This window comes from Phaseolus vulgaris, chromosome 8, assembly GCF_000499845.2.
Source record: "Phaseolus vulgaris cultivar G19833 chromosome 8, P. vulgaris v2.0, whole genome shotgun sequence".
Taxonomy (NCBI): domain Eukaryota; kingdom Viridiplantae; phylum Streptophyta; class Magnoliopsida; order Fabales; family Fabaceae; genus Phaseolus; species Phaseolus vulgaris.
The window spans coordinates 4209155-4227709 of NC_023752.2; the positions used below are offsets into that span (position 1 = coordinate 4209155).

The 18555-nt window shown below is 30.4% G+C and overlaps 2 protein-coding genes across 4 annotated transcripts; one reads left to right on the forward strand and one right to left on the reverse strand.

The window, feature by feature from the left end:
* Window positions 1-1675: 1675 nt before the first annotated feature.
* Window positions 1676-7952, forward strand: LOC137824008 (uncharacterized). 3 transcript variants are annotated; one of them, XM_068629421.1, is made up of 10 exons: window positions 1986-2565; window positions 2647-2714; window positions 3479-3588; window positions 4161-4229; window positions 4410-4525; window positions 4623-4677; window positions 5750-5870; window positions 6508-6555; window positions 7205-7299; window positions 7428-7952. In XM_068629421.1, the coding sequence occupies exons 2-10, from the start codon at window positions 2687-2689 to the stop codon at window positions 7527-7529; spliced, it is 744 nt and encodes a 247-aa protein (XP_068485522.1). In that variant the 5' UTR covers window positions 1986-2565; window positions 2647-2686; the 3' UTR covers window positions 7530-7952. The 3 variants fall into 3 exon arrangements, with proteins under 3 accessions (XP_068485520.1, XP_068485521.1, XP_068485522.1); XM_068629419.1 differs by lacking the exon at window positions 2647-2714 and having other exon boundaries at window positions 1676-2565; XM_068629420.1 differs by lacking the exon at window positions 2647-2714 and having other exon boundaries at window positions 1982-2565; window positions 3494-3588.
* Window positions 7953-9702: 1750 nt separating this feature from the next.
* LOC137826977 (probable WRKY transcription factor 12) lies at window positions 9703-17457 on the reverse strand. Its single transcript, XM_068633147.1, has 4 exons — window positions 17011-17457; window positions 16752-16828; window positions 16009-16173; window positions 9703-10143 (listed from the first exon to the last, which is right to left on the reverse strand). Exons 1-4 carry the CDS (start codon window positions 17275-17277, stop codon window positions 9981-9983), a joined length of 672 nt encoding a protein of 223 aa, XP_068489248.1. The 5' UTR covers window positions 17278-17457; the 3' UTR covers window positions 9703-9980.
* Between the last annotated feature and the right edge of the window lie 1098 nt (window positions 17458-18555).

The window sequence follows — 18555 nt, forward strand, 5'->3', positions numbered from 1 at the left end:
AATTATAGACTTAAATCCATTTTAAAAAAAAAATTATGTTAACAAGATAAATAAATCGAAATCTTCCTAGACACACAAAAAAATTAGTCAGAAAATTGGGGTTATATAATTCAATTAAATTTGATGTTATGTTGGCCTTAATATCTATAAGAAATAATTGTGTTAGGTTTGTGATTTTTAACATCTAAGAGTTCCAATACTATAATGTAACTGAAAAAGGTTGTGTTACCAAGTTGAAAACATAAAATTTTTAAAGGGACCGAATTCCCATTCCGCCTTAATTTTGTACCTATTTAATGTTGATCTTCCAAGATTATGTAACAACAGAACTTAAAATAGTTACTTGAACTTGGATCTTGTGTGAGAATAGTTTAACATTGAATTTAGTATATTAACTACTTGTGTGTGTTCAGCTTCTTAATCATATTAATTCAAATTATGTCTATATATATATACTATATTAATTATTTGTGTGAAAAATTATTAAAACTAAAAGAATTTCTATTTATTTAAAATGTGTGTATGATTTTGACTGATATAATGATTTAGAGTATAATGATGATATTGTGTTTGGTTGCTGATTTTTTTAACACAACTGTTTTTAAAATGTTTTTTCTTATGTAAGAATATAAAAAATATAAAAATTGTGTGTTCTTCTCTAATGTTTCTGTTCTTTTAGGATGAGATATTCTTGAACTGCCTCCTTATTTATTTAGTATTTGTTGATATTTTTTTTTTACTGTTATGAATATTAAAGAATTTTATATTTTAAGACAAAAATTATCTACTTATAAATAAACAGTGTAGTATATGGTTGATGTAAGTTTTAGTGCACACACTGTTATATATAAGTTTTGGGTATTAAAACCACCTCAATTCATTAGTTTATAACAAAAATATAAGAAATAATATTCTATACAATTAAAGGACGAAACTAATGATAATATTATTTTAGTGACTAAACATCTATAATTTAATTATCATATTTCATTGGATGCAAAGGTCATTGTTACTCCCAAATTTTTTAACTCCTTTTAAATTTTATTTATAAAAACATTCACCAAATTTTTTTTGTATTATTCCCTTTTTTTCTCATTACGTCTCTACCACTTACTGAACGCGCATTAGAAATCCAAATAGCAATGCATTAATATTTAGCATTTTCACGTTACTTATACTGAGAATTTTGTTGATAGCAAAAACTCAATCAAACGAATAACCTAAGACTGTGAATGGTGTATGTTCTTCTATACAGCAAAGTTATTTTGTCAGATTTAAACAAATGAATAAAGTTTCATTAATGTTTATGTTTTCTTCCTGTCTTGTCACGAATTTGGAGGAAATATAATTTAATTCTTCATGATTTTATTTGTGTTAATGTTTCTTCCTTCATTATTTTTAAATTCTGAAACAGGGGAGTTCATGAAACCTGATGTAGCCACGTGATTTTCTTCTAGAAGTAATGAAAGGTTTGGTTTGATAAATTGACGTGACTCAATAAGCTTTTCGTGATTTATGTAGAAGTGGTTTAAGTGCCCTCAAAACCAAACTAATTAGGACCAAAACAAAACCTAATTAATTGGATTAGGTTCACTTAGCTTTATTTAGATATTATTGCTAACTTTAATCAGGTATTTTGAAGAATAAACATTAATCCATTTAACTCACTTCACTTGATGGTCATGGATGAGAGTGAGATAAGACTGTGTTTGGAATCATATCTGTCATAAAAGTTGCAACGGATAACATCACATTTTGAAACGCTGCACTGCACCTAATTAATTTTGGAACACCCACTACATTAATTATGCTTTCTAACATATTTAGATTTAACTAGTATTTGATTCAATGACTAAATAATCATTGAATTAAAGAATATGTTTCTAATATTATTCATGCATATTAAAACCTATAGTATTTTATTTAATAAAAAAAGAAGGTAGACGAAAATAATAAAATAAAAAGCGGCATATGTAAAAGCGAGAGTACAACGCAGTTGTGTGTCTTCCCAAACAGGAGCGGGTGAAGGATGCGTTAAACGTGCGTTTAGGAGAGAGAAGAGAAAAGAAACAAAACAACTGAACTGATTCTCTCTTCTCTTCTGTCTCAATATCTTAACTCTCTTCTCTACTCTCAGATCTTGCGAAAAATCCCTTTCTCCATAACCACAACTCTTCTATCTGCTCTTCAAGATTCTTTTCTCTTTCTTTCTCACTCTCCACTTTCCCTCACTTCATTTTCCGTTGTTTCCCGGGAAAATCCCCAACCGCAACCACTGCTTCGATCTTTCCCGCGGCCTCCAATTGCTTCTTGCTCTGTTCCCGCTTCCGCATTTCAGCTCCCTGGAATTTCCTCCCCGAACGGAATTCTGCACTGCGCAATTTTCCGGGAAAGTGGGGATTTCCGGGAAACAGAGCGTTCTCGCCATGACTATACCATTGCTGCAGTGACGGGGATAAGAAGAGGGGGAGGTGAGAGGAATGGACGATAGAGGCGGTTCCTTCGTAGCTGTGAGGAGGATTTCGCAGGGTCTTGATCGGGGCAACACGTGCCATTCAAATTCTGGTAAACTTCTCTCGTGATTTTCGCGACTTTCAACATCTGATTTTGTTTTTGTTTTATTACTCTCGCTCACTCTCGCAATAGTCTTTGAATCGAGATTGAACTCAGGTTTTTCACTTGCGTGATGTTTGCGGATATTCAAAATTGCGTGGGTGGGTGAATTACTGAATTCATAATTCCTTCAGCTACTACTGCTTTTTAATTATTATTAGTTTTATTTTGATTGGTTTGAGACTGAGTTAAGCTTGGTTGAGATCTCTGTGGAACTAGCTCAGTTTACTATGGAGGGTGTTACTGTTAGTTAAGCTTAGCTTTAAAAGCTGTTTGCTGTGCTTAATTTATAGTTTCTATCTGTGATGGGGTTATCTCTTAGATCTAACATTCGTGAAATGCGTTGGTGCTTGTTTATGTACACTGGAAAATGCAGATACTGTTGTATCTCTTTTCATCTTAGTGTGAAGCTGAGTTCAACTGTTTAGGTGCAGAAATAGCGGGGGATTGTGAATAAAGCAAGCTGGTGGGTGGAAGTATGATTAAAACTGAGCAAGTGGCTAGCATAATGATTAAAGCAAAACTCACTCTTCCCTGTGGTTATATTTGGTTGCTTGGCTTTGTCCGTTTCTCTTGTCCTAAGCTTTGGCAATAATACGAGCTATAGAAAACAAAATATTTATAAAGTGATACGTCGGTTGGAAAAGTTAGAAAGGGAAACGGGGAAGAAATAGACGATTTTTTTTGTCGTTAGAATAAGCTGTGTGCTTTTAGAAACTGGGCTGAATCAAAATAGTGGCGTACTAGTAAGGATAATTAATTACTCAGAAACATGATTGATTTCTGTCGATAAAATGACTATAAATTTGCGACTAAAAAATTCGAAGCTCAATCTACATTTATGGGCAGTTTTATTTTGTTACAGCTGAGTTTGTGACAGGATCAACAGCATGGCTTGGCAGAGGTTTGTCCTGTGTCTGTGTACAGAGAAGAGAAAGTGATGCTCGACCCTCTTTTGATTTAACACCAGCCCAGGTAATGGTTTTCGTGATTTAATTACTGAAACAGTAATTTAATACCATTAAGTAATTACGTTAACTTTTCTCTTGGGCACTGCAATAAATAAATAAATGAAATTTTATAATGTGACTTTGTTGATGAGATGCTTAATCATACTCATCTTTTAATGAGATACGCTTCTTCTAAACTACTTACAATAGCAAGCAAAGCCTTATCTTCATAGAAACATATTGAGCTATAAATTTGTATTGAAACATCTTCCATTTTACCAAATAAAAACAATACAATAAAATTCAATGGTATTTTGGGCTGTGTTTTATTTTTCTCTTGTTTCTGGAAAATTCACTCGTTTTGTGAAAAAATGAATGTAGTTACATATAATATATAGGTTGCTCTGAATTTGTAACAGCTAATTTGACTCCCGTGTTTCACATGATTGGATTTTTTCTGTATTTTATAATGTTTGCTTGTGATTTATACCTTCTGAGATGAAAATAATATGCCACTCTATAATTCTTTTTTCATTAAATATTGTTTATAATTATGCATGGCATGATAATTCTCTGTGCTGAATCTTGAATTCTCAGGAGGAGTGCTTGCTGAGGTTACAGAGTCGAATAGACATTCCATACGATAGTTGTATTCCTGAGCACCAGGTATATCTTCTATTGATGATTTTTTTTATGTCACTGTGAGTGATGTGGTAATAACTACTAAGTTCATCGAAGACTTTAAGCCACCTGCATATAACGTTATGTGCTTCTTTTTATCTTACCATGTGTTCAATATTTTATCTCTTAAGAATACAATTTAGATTTTTTTATGCTTTCTCTTAGGATGCTCTAAGAGCTTTATGGAATGCTGCATTTCCTGAAGAAGAACTCCATGGCCTGATCTCAGAGCAGTGGAAGGACATGGGCTGGCAAGGGAAGGATCCATCAACCGATTTTAGGTAGATATTATTCCTCTTGTTTTTGTCTCAGTGCCATAAACTGTCTTCACTTTATCTACTTGTTGCTAATAATTTCTGTTTGTGTATATTTTGGTAGGGGTGGTGGTTTCATATCGTTGGAGAATTTATTGTTTTTTGCTCACAATTTCCCGGTATGATCCCTTTCTATTTATTTATAAGGTCTTTTTTCTAGTTTTTTTCACACTTTTTTGTGTTGTTAAAAGTATTCTAAAGTCATTTTGAATTATCCAAAATCAATGTCTAGATTTATATTGTATATAAAAACTATTTGATTGTCTGAAGGGATTAACAAAGAAATCATATTAGGATTCACCTAAGGAAATGTCATTTTTGTTTGTAATTGTAAATAGGACTTCTGTGGATAAATATTTTGTTCTAGGATATTTATCTGTTCAAAGAATTAGTACTTCTCCTTTTTAATTTGAAACTGAGGAATTACCATCTATTTTACGGGGGAAGAAACTAATAAGCAACAATTTAGCCAAAATATTTGCTGATCTAGGTAGGCTTAGCTAGTGGCTTCAACTCGCTCTTCAGCAACTAAGAAAGAATATGATTTGCCTTCCTGCAGACATGGATAACATTCTCATGTTCTGATTTTGGAATTCCTTCCTCCGTAGAAAATTTTGGCCATATTAATTTGTTCTTTTGCTTTATCTTTGACATATAAGTATGACATTTAGGTTGAGTTATAAATGAGAAGAGAATGATATTAAAATTAATTGATTTTGTTTTTCTTTTGCAATGGTCTCTCTCTAAACAGCCCCATCAGAGTCATGTAAAATATAAAGCCATGGAACTTCACAGTATATTTTTTTACGTTATTCACTGTTTGCTAGATGTTGTAAATCTATACCAGTCTAACCAATGTGGATGTCCTCTTTTTTATGCACTTATCCCTGGCTTCCTTGCATACATTACTTTCTTGGTGTTTAATAAGCATAGACTACAGGTTTTCATTTGTTATGAATGGTTCCCAGTTTTTTGTTTTAGAAATATTATGCATCAGACATGTCTACCCAATCTTTCAGGTGTTGCCAGACACATTTCTGCATTTCTTTTAGACTCTTATTCCCACCGTGTTTGTCTATGTTAATCTTGTCTTGGTGCACTCCTTTGAGTACTGTTGCGGCAACCTTAATTTAAAACAATCTTTGCTATTTGTATAACTTTATAATGAAGCTTGAACACTTCTTTTTGCAGAAATCCTTTCAAGATCTTTTACGGAAGCAGGAAGGAGATCGATCAGTGTGGGAATACCCATTTGCTGTTGCTGGTGTTAACATTACATTCATGCTTATTCAGATGCTTGATCTTGAAGCAGGTTGTTTTACTTCTCCTTTTACCGTTTTTTTCTAGTCTCAGCATATTTCATGTTTAAAAGGATGAAAAATGGATGCCTATAGGTGTAGTGAGCACAATAGCTTCTGCTTTCCGGTCTTGTGATATAATCCTTTGAATGTTATATGCTGTCATAAAGTGCTTAGGATATTTTACCAATTATTATTGTATACTTCAGTATGGCTAGTTACCACTGATCATTATCTGAGTGATGGACAGTGCCACACTGTAATTATGAGGGATTAGGTTCGGTGTGTCCATGGGCCTTTTCCCTTATCCCAAGAGCATAATGTTTTTACTTTATTTGAAAGAATGGAAGAAGTTGGTCATTTCAATCCAAATGACAGGCCAACCTTATACATCCACTCTTCATTTTGAAACATTTTCCTTTAGCTTTTTGCATTATGTCCATGTCCATGGATTTAAATAAAAAAAATTCCACATACGATACGAATATGGCTTTTTATTGGTTATAATATTTTAATTATATTTTCTGATTCGAGATATCATGAAACTGCATGTTTCTTAATGCAGACTATTGCATCATAGATGTCTTTCACAAGTAATGAGTTGAATTTGATTATTAGGTTTTCTGTTACTAATGTTGTTTTACTTGACAGTCAAACCTCGGACCCTGGTAGGAGCAACTTTCCTAAAATTTCTTGCAGGTAGTCTTTATGTTTGCTCTCGTTAATCTGTAAATTTTAACTTGTCATTAATTTTGTTTTTCAGTTTAGATGGGAAGCGGGAGGTGGGAACTTAAGAATAACAAAATGCAAAAGTGCAAAATGTTACAAAAGTATTTGGGCCTGTTTTGACGAACTTCTTCATAAACTCCTAGAAAAAGAATAAAAAGAAAAATTGAAATTAGTTTCTTAAGCTAAAATTATCTTATGCATAGCTAATTTATAGAAACTTTCTAATAACTTCTTTAAATTTTTATTTTAACTTATGAATTAGCTAAACCTTAGGGAGAAGTTAAAATTCATTTTATTTTTTCTTTCCTAGAAGGGTTTTATGGAAAAGCTCGTCCAAACAAACTCTTGATACATTTTGTTTTGATTTATGAAGGCTTTTTTAAGGAACATGTTTCTTCCACACCTCTCTCACTTTTCTTTTTTAACACTTTTCTCTCACACAATTGTGCTACATAATTTGTGATAGGTTCATGAAAAATCTTTCCTGCAAATGGCATTGCTTGAAAATGCTTACTTGTGTGTTTGTAGCGTACTAGCGTTTACCTGATAGCGATGGTCTTCTTTTAATGTTAGTTTCACTCTCAAAGTTAGTAAATTAATTTTTACACTTGTCTGACAGAAAATGAATCAGCTTTTGATCTTCTCTATTGCATTACATTCAAGATGATGGATCAACAATGGCTTTCTATGCGTGCATCATACATGGATTTTAACGTATGTATTCTTTATCATGAATTTATTCTGCACAGATAAGGAAATATATGCGCTAGCAAATTTAACTGAAGTATGTATATTTCTTAGAATTGCTAGTGATTATCAACATGTTACTTATGTTATAACAGACAGTAATGAAATCTACACGCCGTCAGCTGGAGAAAGAGCTTCTGCTTGAAGACATAATGCGGCTCGAAGATATTCCTTCATACAAACTTCTCACACGATAGTTATCAGTGCTTACTTCGAGTCTACTAGTTTTAGCCAGAAGGTTGTAGTTGATGTGATGCTACTCTTGTAATTTTCATTCCTTCCAATTCGGCATTTAACCTTCTAACATCTGAGCGAGACTGAGGCGAGCCTAAGTATGATATCATCAAGGTTCTCGAGGCAGCAGTTAAGATTTTAATCTAGTGGGAGGAAGATATTGTGGGTGGGACAAACAAACTGTCTGGAGAGTCTGAAATGTAGGTTTGCTTGGTACCAAAAAGATTAGATTGTAATGAATTGTGGTTTGCCTATATATTTCATCAGTGTCCATTGATTGGAAAATAGCTTGCAGTATTGTAATTCAGGCAGGTGTACCTAGGTAGGTAGATTCTGCCTGGGCCTTGTTTGTGGAAGAATTAATATACTGCATTGTTGTTTGAGTTGATGAGTTAGTACCTTAACTATTACGTTAGGCCAAAAGTACCCTGTTTCTTTTTTATGCATATTTTTTTTCATGCTCTTGTTCTGGTTGGTGCTCAATCGAACCACTCAGCTAATTTCAATGAACTATCTTACAGTTTCAAATTTTTGCTTCTTTTCCTATGCACCATCAGATTTATCACTGCTTCGATCTGTTAGAGCTGTGCAGAGCTACCTGGACTCGTGATGAAGATACTGCAAATACAAACGAGCTGAGTGAGTTATGTATCAAAATTTGGACTCGTGGGATAATATTTAATGACTCGGGTTAGTTGCTTAAGTGGGCAATTCAGTTTCTTAATAAAACTAGAGCAACTCTTATAACACGAATTGAGACAAAAATCAGACTGGTGTATTTTTTTCTATTTTTTGAAATATAAAGAAAATTAATTATAAAATGAGGCCGAAATCACCCGTGCGTCGTCGGTCACTGTCTATCCAAGCACTTTAATTACTATGCAACTTTTTTTTCTATCGAATTGTTATAATTTCTACACACAAACCTTTTGCATCTAGTTGACATGTCAGCAACGATAGGTATGTGATTTGGAAAGTAAATTTTATTACACAAATATCTCCATCTTCATGTATTAAAGAGAAGGTGCAGCGTTGGCCATTGTCCTAAAAAATGGGGGTGTAGCGTCTCTTGCAGCTGTGAAGAATTTTCCATTTTCAAGCTCATTGTCTTAAAGGTGCAGGTATGATAGGTCATTTTTGTATTATGTTGTTTTGTTCTCTTCATCTTAATTTGTGTGTCATGTCTATGGTCTGTTGTTTGAGGATTGTTTTGGGTTGTAGGTGTGTGGTGTGTATGAATGTTGTTGTTTTAATTTCATGAATGGAGAATAATGTATTTATTTGACAAATTTGAGAGTTCCTTTTTTCTTATTAAGAATAAATTATGGAGGTGCAGAATGCAATTGGTTTGAGCAACCTTTAACGCCCATATTAAGTCATGCATCAAACTTATAAATTTCTGTCCGGTGAACAAATTGGCGCAGTCCATATCAATGGCGCATATGAGGCCCACTCAAACACTTCAGCCACCCAATTTAAGGTCCTAAAACTCGGGGTCATGCCCAAAGTTGTACATAAAACGACAACATATTTTCTGAATATCTTCTCAAGTGTAATTCTGAGAAATGTAGAAGTGAGAACGAGCCAAATTGGCGAAGAAATCTGCAATTATATTATTGTCTTTACGTAATGCATGCACAATCCACGTCCCTTCCTCTAATAAACGGATATATAGAACAAGTGATTCCTGTGAAACAACATTCCCATGCATTCCAACAATACTCTTACTTTACAAGTTTAAGTTGTTAGACACTAAAATGGTGAAACTGTGGGAAACGAAAATGAAATCTCTTGTTGTTAGCTAAACAAGATGCTGATTAGTATCACACGCATTGAGTAGATTAAGAACTTTAATGTGATACTTAAGTCGTTACACTATCTTAATAGATTAGTTCTTGTATAATACTATTTAGTATAGAAAATATTAGACGAACCCATATATATTAATACTTTCTGTCCTTATAATATGTATCCCTTAAACAAAACTAAACAGATACATACATATATATATATATGCATGTTTCATCTGTTACTTTTTTAGCAGGAACAGTATTATATCCTTCAAATGGTATCAGTTATAGTGTACCTGTACTGCAAAAATCAAGATACAGTAAGTTCATGACATTCCTACAAAAGAATAATAATAAATCTATATATATTGACAAAAAAATGTTCCGTAAATATGAACCAAGCAATATTTTTGATGGGGGTATTGGTTCCCTCCAAGCAGGAAAAATATGGAGAAAGAAATGTAAGGAGCGTTGTAATAAGTATACACACATAGCTTTCAACTTTGAAGAACATTGAACTCTGTGACAAGTACATGGCAACATATATATATATGAATGAAAGTGGCTTAATTAAGTTGATAAATACACGTAGATGATCGTAACCTAAGGACCGACATTGACCTACTAGAAAGAGGTAAAGCATTCATGCTCCGATGAATTTGAGTCCTCGCAAGGAGAGTGATTGTGTCTACCTTCGTAGGTGGTTATCACCATACGACAATCTTCTGAGAGTCGTTCAACCCTCTTCTTCACCCTGCAGTTGTTGTGGGTGCAACGGTAATAACTTCTGCAATATCCAAAACAAATAGCTCAGAAACTCCAGAGATATATATATAACTTTTTTATCATGTTTCTGTGCCAAATTAATCCTTTAATTATTGTCATCTTACTTGTAAATTCTTGATGTGCATGACAGAAACTGAGTACAAGTTGTAGCTGGTCTGTGTTCATTACATTTCTATTAATTAGCAAGGTTAATCTTAATAGAGAACTATATAAGAAGGATAAAAACTTGGATTAGGCCTTTTGGTTTTGGTGTTATTTTTCATTTCTTGCTGTTTTGTTTGGATTAACCTCTACTACTTAGAATATATCCAAGTAAAATTCTGATTTTAATTATACAAAAAAAACTAATGATTTAAGTTTTGTCTAACAATAAAACCAGTCTTACCTCTGCCCACTAGGGTATGATTATTTGCATGAAATCATATGTTTTAATCTTACTGTCATAGTTAATTTTTTTTTTAAACTGAACTCTGATATAAGTTCATAACAACATTGTACAGACTATATATGTTCGCTGCTGAAATTTGAGATATATTCTATGATTGGTTAGTGTTTTATGTTGTGCTTCCTTTAAAACTTAGCAATCATTTACACAGCGTCTTTGTAAAGAGACTTGAGAAATATGCATGTTGTCTTTGTTTGTCATTAAACAGTTACTTAAAAAATGAAATTGCTTTAAGTAAGACGGTGTTGGAGATCTCACAATCCATTAGAGATGAAGACAATTCATTATATATAAGTGGTACAAACCTCACCTCATGATCTAGTTTGAGTTAAACATAAAATCCACTAGATAGATAGTACTGTTATTTTTATCTTACACCAAAATTTTCTCATTATAAATTACATCTAAAACAAGGTTATTGTATGTTTCTTTTTTATTGAAAAAATTAATAAATAAATTAGAGTATTTGAGAAATCCTTAGAAAAAAAAAGTGGTTAAAACTAAGTTTTATCAGTCCACTCATTACATTAGAAAACTCCTATGATAGTTTATAATATGCATGTCACAATTAACTAGAAATCAATTTTTTTACAGAATTTATTATTGAAAAACTTACAGATCTATCATACATTAATAATTTGTTATTGATAGAATAAAAAGGTGCATATTAATAATATATAGATTGGTCATAACAAGTATTTGTTTTAGTCCCTACCAAATATTTTTCATAATATAAATAACCCCTTTAATATATAGTAAGCAATTAAATAAAATTTATATTAAATATGTTTCAAAGATACAAAAATTAAATATTTTTATAATTAGTAATTAAAAAAATTTAATTTTTAAAAATTAAGTCTCAATAATGCATTTGATTTCTACCAAAGAGAAATTTGTAGCCTTGTGTCGAATGTGTGAGAAATTATAAAACACAAAAATAAAAATAAGTATATTAAATGCGACATTCTTATTGTTGAAGGAACCTACTTATTTTATTTTCTTTTATACAAATATGGTTAGGTAGCCTGTCAATATCATATTCTGAAAATAAGTAATAATTATACATTTTAAAAATTAAGTATTTAATTATATCTGAAAACAAGTATTAATTATAGATTTGAAAACAATTAAGTCTCTATTAAAAACTAATTGACTTGTCTTATCATATTATATGAGATAATAAATATATGAAACATATAAATGGATTTAATGAAAATATATTAATATATAAAAGTAACTTGAAACCATCATCTAATTAGTTATAGGTTGCTATATATTTTGAAAAAATATTAATTCTGTTAAAACTTATTCAAAAAGTCATACTTAATAGGTTATATAGCTAATTGATAACATAAAAACATAATACTAAAAATGTATAAACTTTAAATTTTATATAATTTTAAATCGAAAAAATTTACGTTTCTTGACATATTTATGATTCTACCCCATGTACAAGGGAGAATGATGTAGTTAATTCACATTTAAATGTGGGTTTTAGATATTTATATAATTTAATGCTAATGGAAGACATTAAGTAAGATATATGGTATAATTATTTAGTCTTTTACATGTATTTCTGAGATATTTATGTTAAAAACTCGTCAAAACATGCTCATTTCTCTCAATGAAAATTTAAATTATCTTAAAAAAAAACTAGTATTGTTAAAATATAGTATAATTAATAAGAGTCTAATTTGATAAGCATAACCTAATACAGATTCAATGCAATTAATCCTAATTGAATTAATTATAACGATTTTATAAATAAAAGCAGTTCAGTGCAAATTCTCCACAGGTTTATTAACGAATTATATAATTAAATCGATTTTCAATTTAATCCAACATATGTATAATATTTTAAATTAATCCAACCATGGTATCATTTTAAAGTAATGTACAATAAAACAAAAGGTATAACATTTAATTATTAAAAAATGTAAAGTCATATTATGTTTTAAATATTCAACTCTTTCCATTTAATTTTTTATAATCATATTTCATTAAGAATAAATTCAGATACATATACAGCAAGCATTTTAGTAACCATAAATTAATGATGAATCAGTAATGAAGTTCATTAGAATTGAATTTAAATATTTTCTTTATATTCTCTGTATTTGTTCAATGAGTTAGTTCGAACTAATAAAAAAAATCAATTTCCAAATGTCGGCGTAAAATTTGAATCACTAAACTATTAATAAAGAAACATATAGAACATTGTTTTTTATTGGTTGAAAATGCTAATAAATCTTGTCGGTTTCATATAATAAATTCGACTAAAAAACATCAAAATACATTAAATATTATTCTATATGTTATATGTGTGAAAAAAAAAATCTAAATTCTAAACTAGTTGCCAATCCCATAATATATCTATTTTTTTTATTAAAAAAACTTGACGCAACTCGTAATATGATGAGAAAGTTTTACATAAGATTTTTCTAAGGATAACATAAATTCCTATGGTTGATTAAACCTGTCACTTCAAAAAATACATATCACAGACATATAATTGATATATATATGGATTATGTTATATATATATATATATATATATATATATATATATATATATATATATATATATAGTTCCTTTGTCGAGAAACAAACTATAATGTTTCCACACCAGTATAGTTCCTCTATTTTAATTATTTTCAATAAAAATGGTTTTCAAGGTTGGTACTACATCACTTTATGATGTTAATTATTGTTTGTTAAACAATATATGTTAATGTCGTGTCTCAAATCATGATATTAGAAAATATATTTCTGGTAATTCCAGTTCCATGAACCTTTATTCCTGAAGTCATATCAGGTTTTCCATCTTCCTAATTGCACTTCTAAGTACATATCTTTAAGTGCAATCTTCTGATATCTGATATCTTGCTTTTTAGTTTAAGGATATTGGATTTACATAGATGCCACTTTGGCCACCATTTGCATTCACAAGTACCTCCACGAAAACTACTTTAACTGTTTCTTCCCATGCACGCAACATTAATTAAGTACACAATTTTTTTTTTATCTTTTGGGTCAAATATGCTTGTTACAAATATGTAAAGCAATGACAGTGTTTGGGTTTCTAAAAAAATTATTAAATGAGGATTTTTTAGAGTGCCAAATACAAAACTAAACCTATAGAAAGAAGGAAATTTTCTAAAACACACTAACACGAGAAGAAATCACAAGTAGCTGTTTAACTTGCAAGTTTTGAACCATTTTCTTCCTTAAGACAATATATATGTTCATTATCCAGTGTCATTGAATTTGAGAAATCAATACACATTCGTAACAAAAATTTGAGATATTAATTAACATCATGACTCTTAGCTGTATTGATTATTAAATCATATTGGATTGGTTAAACAACTAACCAATCTCAAAATTATGTAAAACCTATTCAAGGTCATGTTACGATTTATATTAGGTTCTTTCGGGGAGATGGTATTCATATCTAATTATAAAGTAAAATACATCTTTTTATTGTATATTTTGTTTATGGATTTATGTAAAAGATTAAAGTACTTCATATATTCTTTTATTAATATATTATTAAAAAAAATCCAAGATATATCACAGTTATACTATTCAATCTGTTTGAACAATGGCTTGTTAATCAAAGTAATAACCTAGATTAATAAAGCTTGTTTAATACATGTATGATCTATTTACCTTATCAAATCCTAGCATGTCTCCAATGTTCTCAACATTTTACAAAGATCTCATTATATGTTTCTATTGGCATTCGGAATGGAAGAGTTATGTACCAGACGAAAAGATTGGATAATTTTCTTCATAAAATTTTTTGTACCACTGTTAATTCAGGAAGTTTTTGCTTTCTCAAGTTTATATTTGTAACATGATAATTTTATGTTTGTCAGATAGTTTTGGTGGATGTTGTTTGGGTAAAGGAGACTAAAACTTTTACAATTATATAATTATGATACATTAAAGTATACGATTTAGAATATTTTTATGAAATATTTTATTTATTTATTTATTTTATTTTTTGCCAATAAAAAATTATGTTTCAACTGGTATGCTATGGGTGCTTACTTCTTCTTTTAAGTTTATTATGAGTAATGTTGGAAGCAACTTGCTCCTCATGCACAACTAACTTACTCAACTATTAGCTTTTGCCTGTAGTAGCTTTGACACACATGCCAATAACTATTTCCCCCCTTTTTTTCATACAAGATAAAACTTTGTAAAACCTTTCATGATAATGTAGCTGAAAAATAGATGTATTGTGCTTTATCAACTTTTTGTCCTATATATCACTCAACATATTCTATCATATATATTTTGTCAACTATGATCAGTGTCTAATTAAAACTTCATTGCCACATATAAAACTTAAATGGTATCAAATTAGTAAAAAAAAACGATGATCCGAAACCCAGTTGCTGATACTTTCTCTTATAGCAGTAACCTTGTGATATAAGTCATATGTTTTCACATAAAATTTTGGAAGGTGTTATTACTCCATTTAAACCAAAAAAGCTCCATGCATGGAATCAATAAATTAGTTAAACTAAAGTAATAAAATATAATGGTATGATGTAATGAAATATAAAGCAAACTAAAGAAGAAGTATGCAATATAAATAATTGAGTTGCAAGGAAAAAGTTTAAGTTGAACTACAGCCTTTTACAGAGATGGATGAAAATGTAGAGAACTTTTGTCATAGAAATACCAGGACAAAATGGATGGTTTTGAAATAGAGTACGAAAGAGGGGACCCTATAGTGCATCTTATGGTCAAAACTCTAATAATAGCCCACCAAATATTACAACTGATTATATATCTATACCTATTTTCTCCCTTCCCTTTCAATATTTGACTTCAAGTTAAACCTGCTCTCAATTAATATTCATCAACCATGTATTATTCTCTTCACCATTTTATGCAGTATTTTCCAGCATCCATTTGTTTCTCAAAAACAAAAGTCTAAGATGAATGATGCCAATAAATCTTGTGACTTGTGATCAGGATTTGATTAAATTATTCACTACCGACACACTTTTTCCAGAAAAAGACATTTTACCTTCATTCCCCCGGGTATAATGCCTGTGATATTGCCAGTGTACTCAACCACAAACACTTCTGTTCATAGACAGTTTCACACACCAAAACTTTTATTTTCATTTCTCCCACATCTTCAATATCTTCTACTTATTATATTCAATGAAGCTCATTTCATTGGGTAGTTGAGCACAGTTCAAATCCTAGTTATTATGGCTTCCTTTTATCCAAAATCAAGTGCTGCTTTAAATTCAGTTTTGCAAACATATACCAAATGAATCATTTTATTAAGAAAAAATTGAACTTGCACGTGATATGAACATCACTCATTATGGTCCTTAAAATAAAATAAAATATCTGTTTTGAGCAAATAATTAATCAAGCTTTGAATATTACCTCGGATGAAGGCTGTTCTTGACAACTTTCTGGCCATATTTCCTCCATTTGTAACCATCATCAAGCACATCTACATCGCTTCTTGTTTGGAAACAAAACCTTGGTTCTCTAAGTTTTCTCCTTATCTTCACCTTGTTCTTCTCTGTAGCTGCTGCGCTCCTCCACCTACCACAACACACAATATATATAACGTAATTAACATGATTCAGAATATTCTTCATTACCTTTAATCACGTCTCTTGAATCCAAAGAAACATTTAAAATAATATAGCAATAAGAGAAAATGGACAAGTGATCTGTTTGAGAGAGAATAAACATGTGAAATCAAATATCAGAAGTGTATTCGAGATTCAACAAGTTTATCTGCACTTTGTGGTTTCATTTCAGTTCTTGATGTCACAGAAAATTGTAGATAAATACATAATGTGATCACATAAACTAAAACTAATTGTGGGTAAAATGCGTCACACAGTCCCAAATAGTGGTGAAAATAATCACAAAAACTCAAAAAATGTTGATGTTGGAAAAAAATCACGAATTGGAAGTGCTTTTTAAAACCTTGAATCCAGACAAATAAGCAATCAATCGCTTTCCTATAAAGATTGGAGACCTTTACAATTTGATCTGATGCCTGAAGAAATATATCTCTTTAACTGGAATATAAACAAATATCTACGTGCATGCACTTGGAGAGAGAGAGAGAGAAAGGAAATTGAAGCTATAATAGGAAGAAGGATATATACCAAACGTTGTTGTTGCCTTCACTAGCATTTTCAGTGCAGTTTTCTTCATCTGCAGCCTTTGGATCCAGAGTTCCCACCTGAAATACCATAAGCAAAAAATCCTTCTTACAAGATGGAATAATAATAAAAATACCCTAATTAAGATCGATAAGGACATAGAAGAGAAAAGAGAATTATTATATAAGGGTGAAGATTAGAGAGGTTGATTTTGAATGAAGGAGATTAATTTTGCAAAGTAGTGGTGAAAGTGAATAAGCACCTGGTCGTTATTCCAAGTTTTGGTGACAAGTGGAGTGTGATTCATGAATCCGATGGTTGCTGCAGTTGTAGTGGTAGTATTAACAACTACATCAGTATTTAAGGATTGAGAGAGGTGAGAAGATTGAGATTGTGAAGAGGGTGATAAGAAGCCAAGGACCTGGTTTTCTTCATACTGAACAAAACCCAATTCGTGTATGGCTTGTGGGGTGTTGGTGAATGAAACTTGAAGCTCATAATTGGGAGCACCACCTCTCTCTCCTTCCATATATGGTTTCAATTTGAATTTGGTCTCGAACTGGTGTTTTGGTTCGTGTGCTTCCTAGGTAGATAGCTAACTATAGCTCTTCTTCTCGTATAATACCTCAAATCCTATGCCAAGTGATTGGAAAGAACACGGGAATTAAGGGTAATTCAGCAGAGCAGGACAAGGGTTTTGTACTTGGTCAACTGCTACTATGGAAATTATTCCTTCCCTTTTCTTTAAGGTAGTCTAGTCTATTCTAGTATTCTACGCACACACTCCCTCCTAAAATACACCTACATTGTCCCACACAAGTCTTTTTCTCAAGGGACTTTCTCTCAATTATCGTCCATGAGGGAAATCATATTACCAATCTCTTATCTTATTTAATTCATAAATAATTATATATATATATATGAAGTAGTTTCTAAATTTATAAATGGATTTTAAAATTGATATTTAATTAGTTAAATAGTATTTAATTAGTTAAATAGTATTTAATTAGTTATTAATTTTTAGTTATTTATCTGATTAGATACTTATTTAAAAATTAATTTAAATTTTTTTATTTATCAATAATTTAGTCTCAAAATGACTAGTTATTTTTTATTTTTAAAATTAGTTTTTATTTAATAATTTTTTTAGTGTACATATACTATATATATCTTAAGAAATTAAAAAAAAAATTGTTAAACAACTAATAATATTGCACAATATTTAAATGATTTTTTTTCTTTTTTACATAACTTAAGTTAGTTGTGTGTTCTTAATTTGCTCATCTCATAAACAAATTCATATATGAAATCAAGAGAATGCTTTTATCTAAATCTTTAAAGTAATGAGTATGTATGTAAATATTTTTATTTATACATTGTTTATTTTTATTTATTATAGTACTTTATATCTTACCTTTAATATTAGTTAATATTAAATTTAACTTTTAAGTGAAAAAAATAGAAAAAATATATTGATAATTCAAGTTTTTTTTTATATTTTTACATACATGTAAAATATTCATATTTAGTTTTATTTTAACATTGATTGTTTAAAAAAGGATATATATATATATATATATATATATATTACTTTTCATTATTTATTCAGTCTGCACCTGAAATCATACATATGTGAGGTCTCCGAATCAAATGCACACTCCTTATATTCTTATTCTTATTCTTATCAATAACATTCGATTCAATTATAAAAGAAAAAAGAAAAAAAGTGCACACTCATAACAATTATCATAGACCTTATAAACCTAAACTCAAAGTCTAAACATATGATGATGTTATTTATATAAGC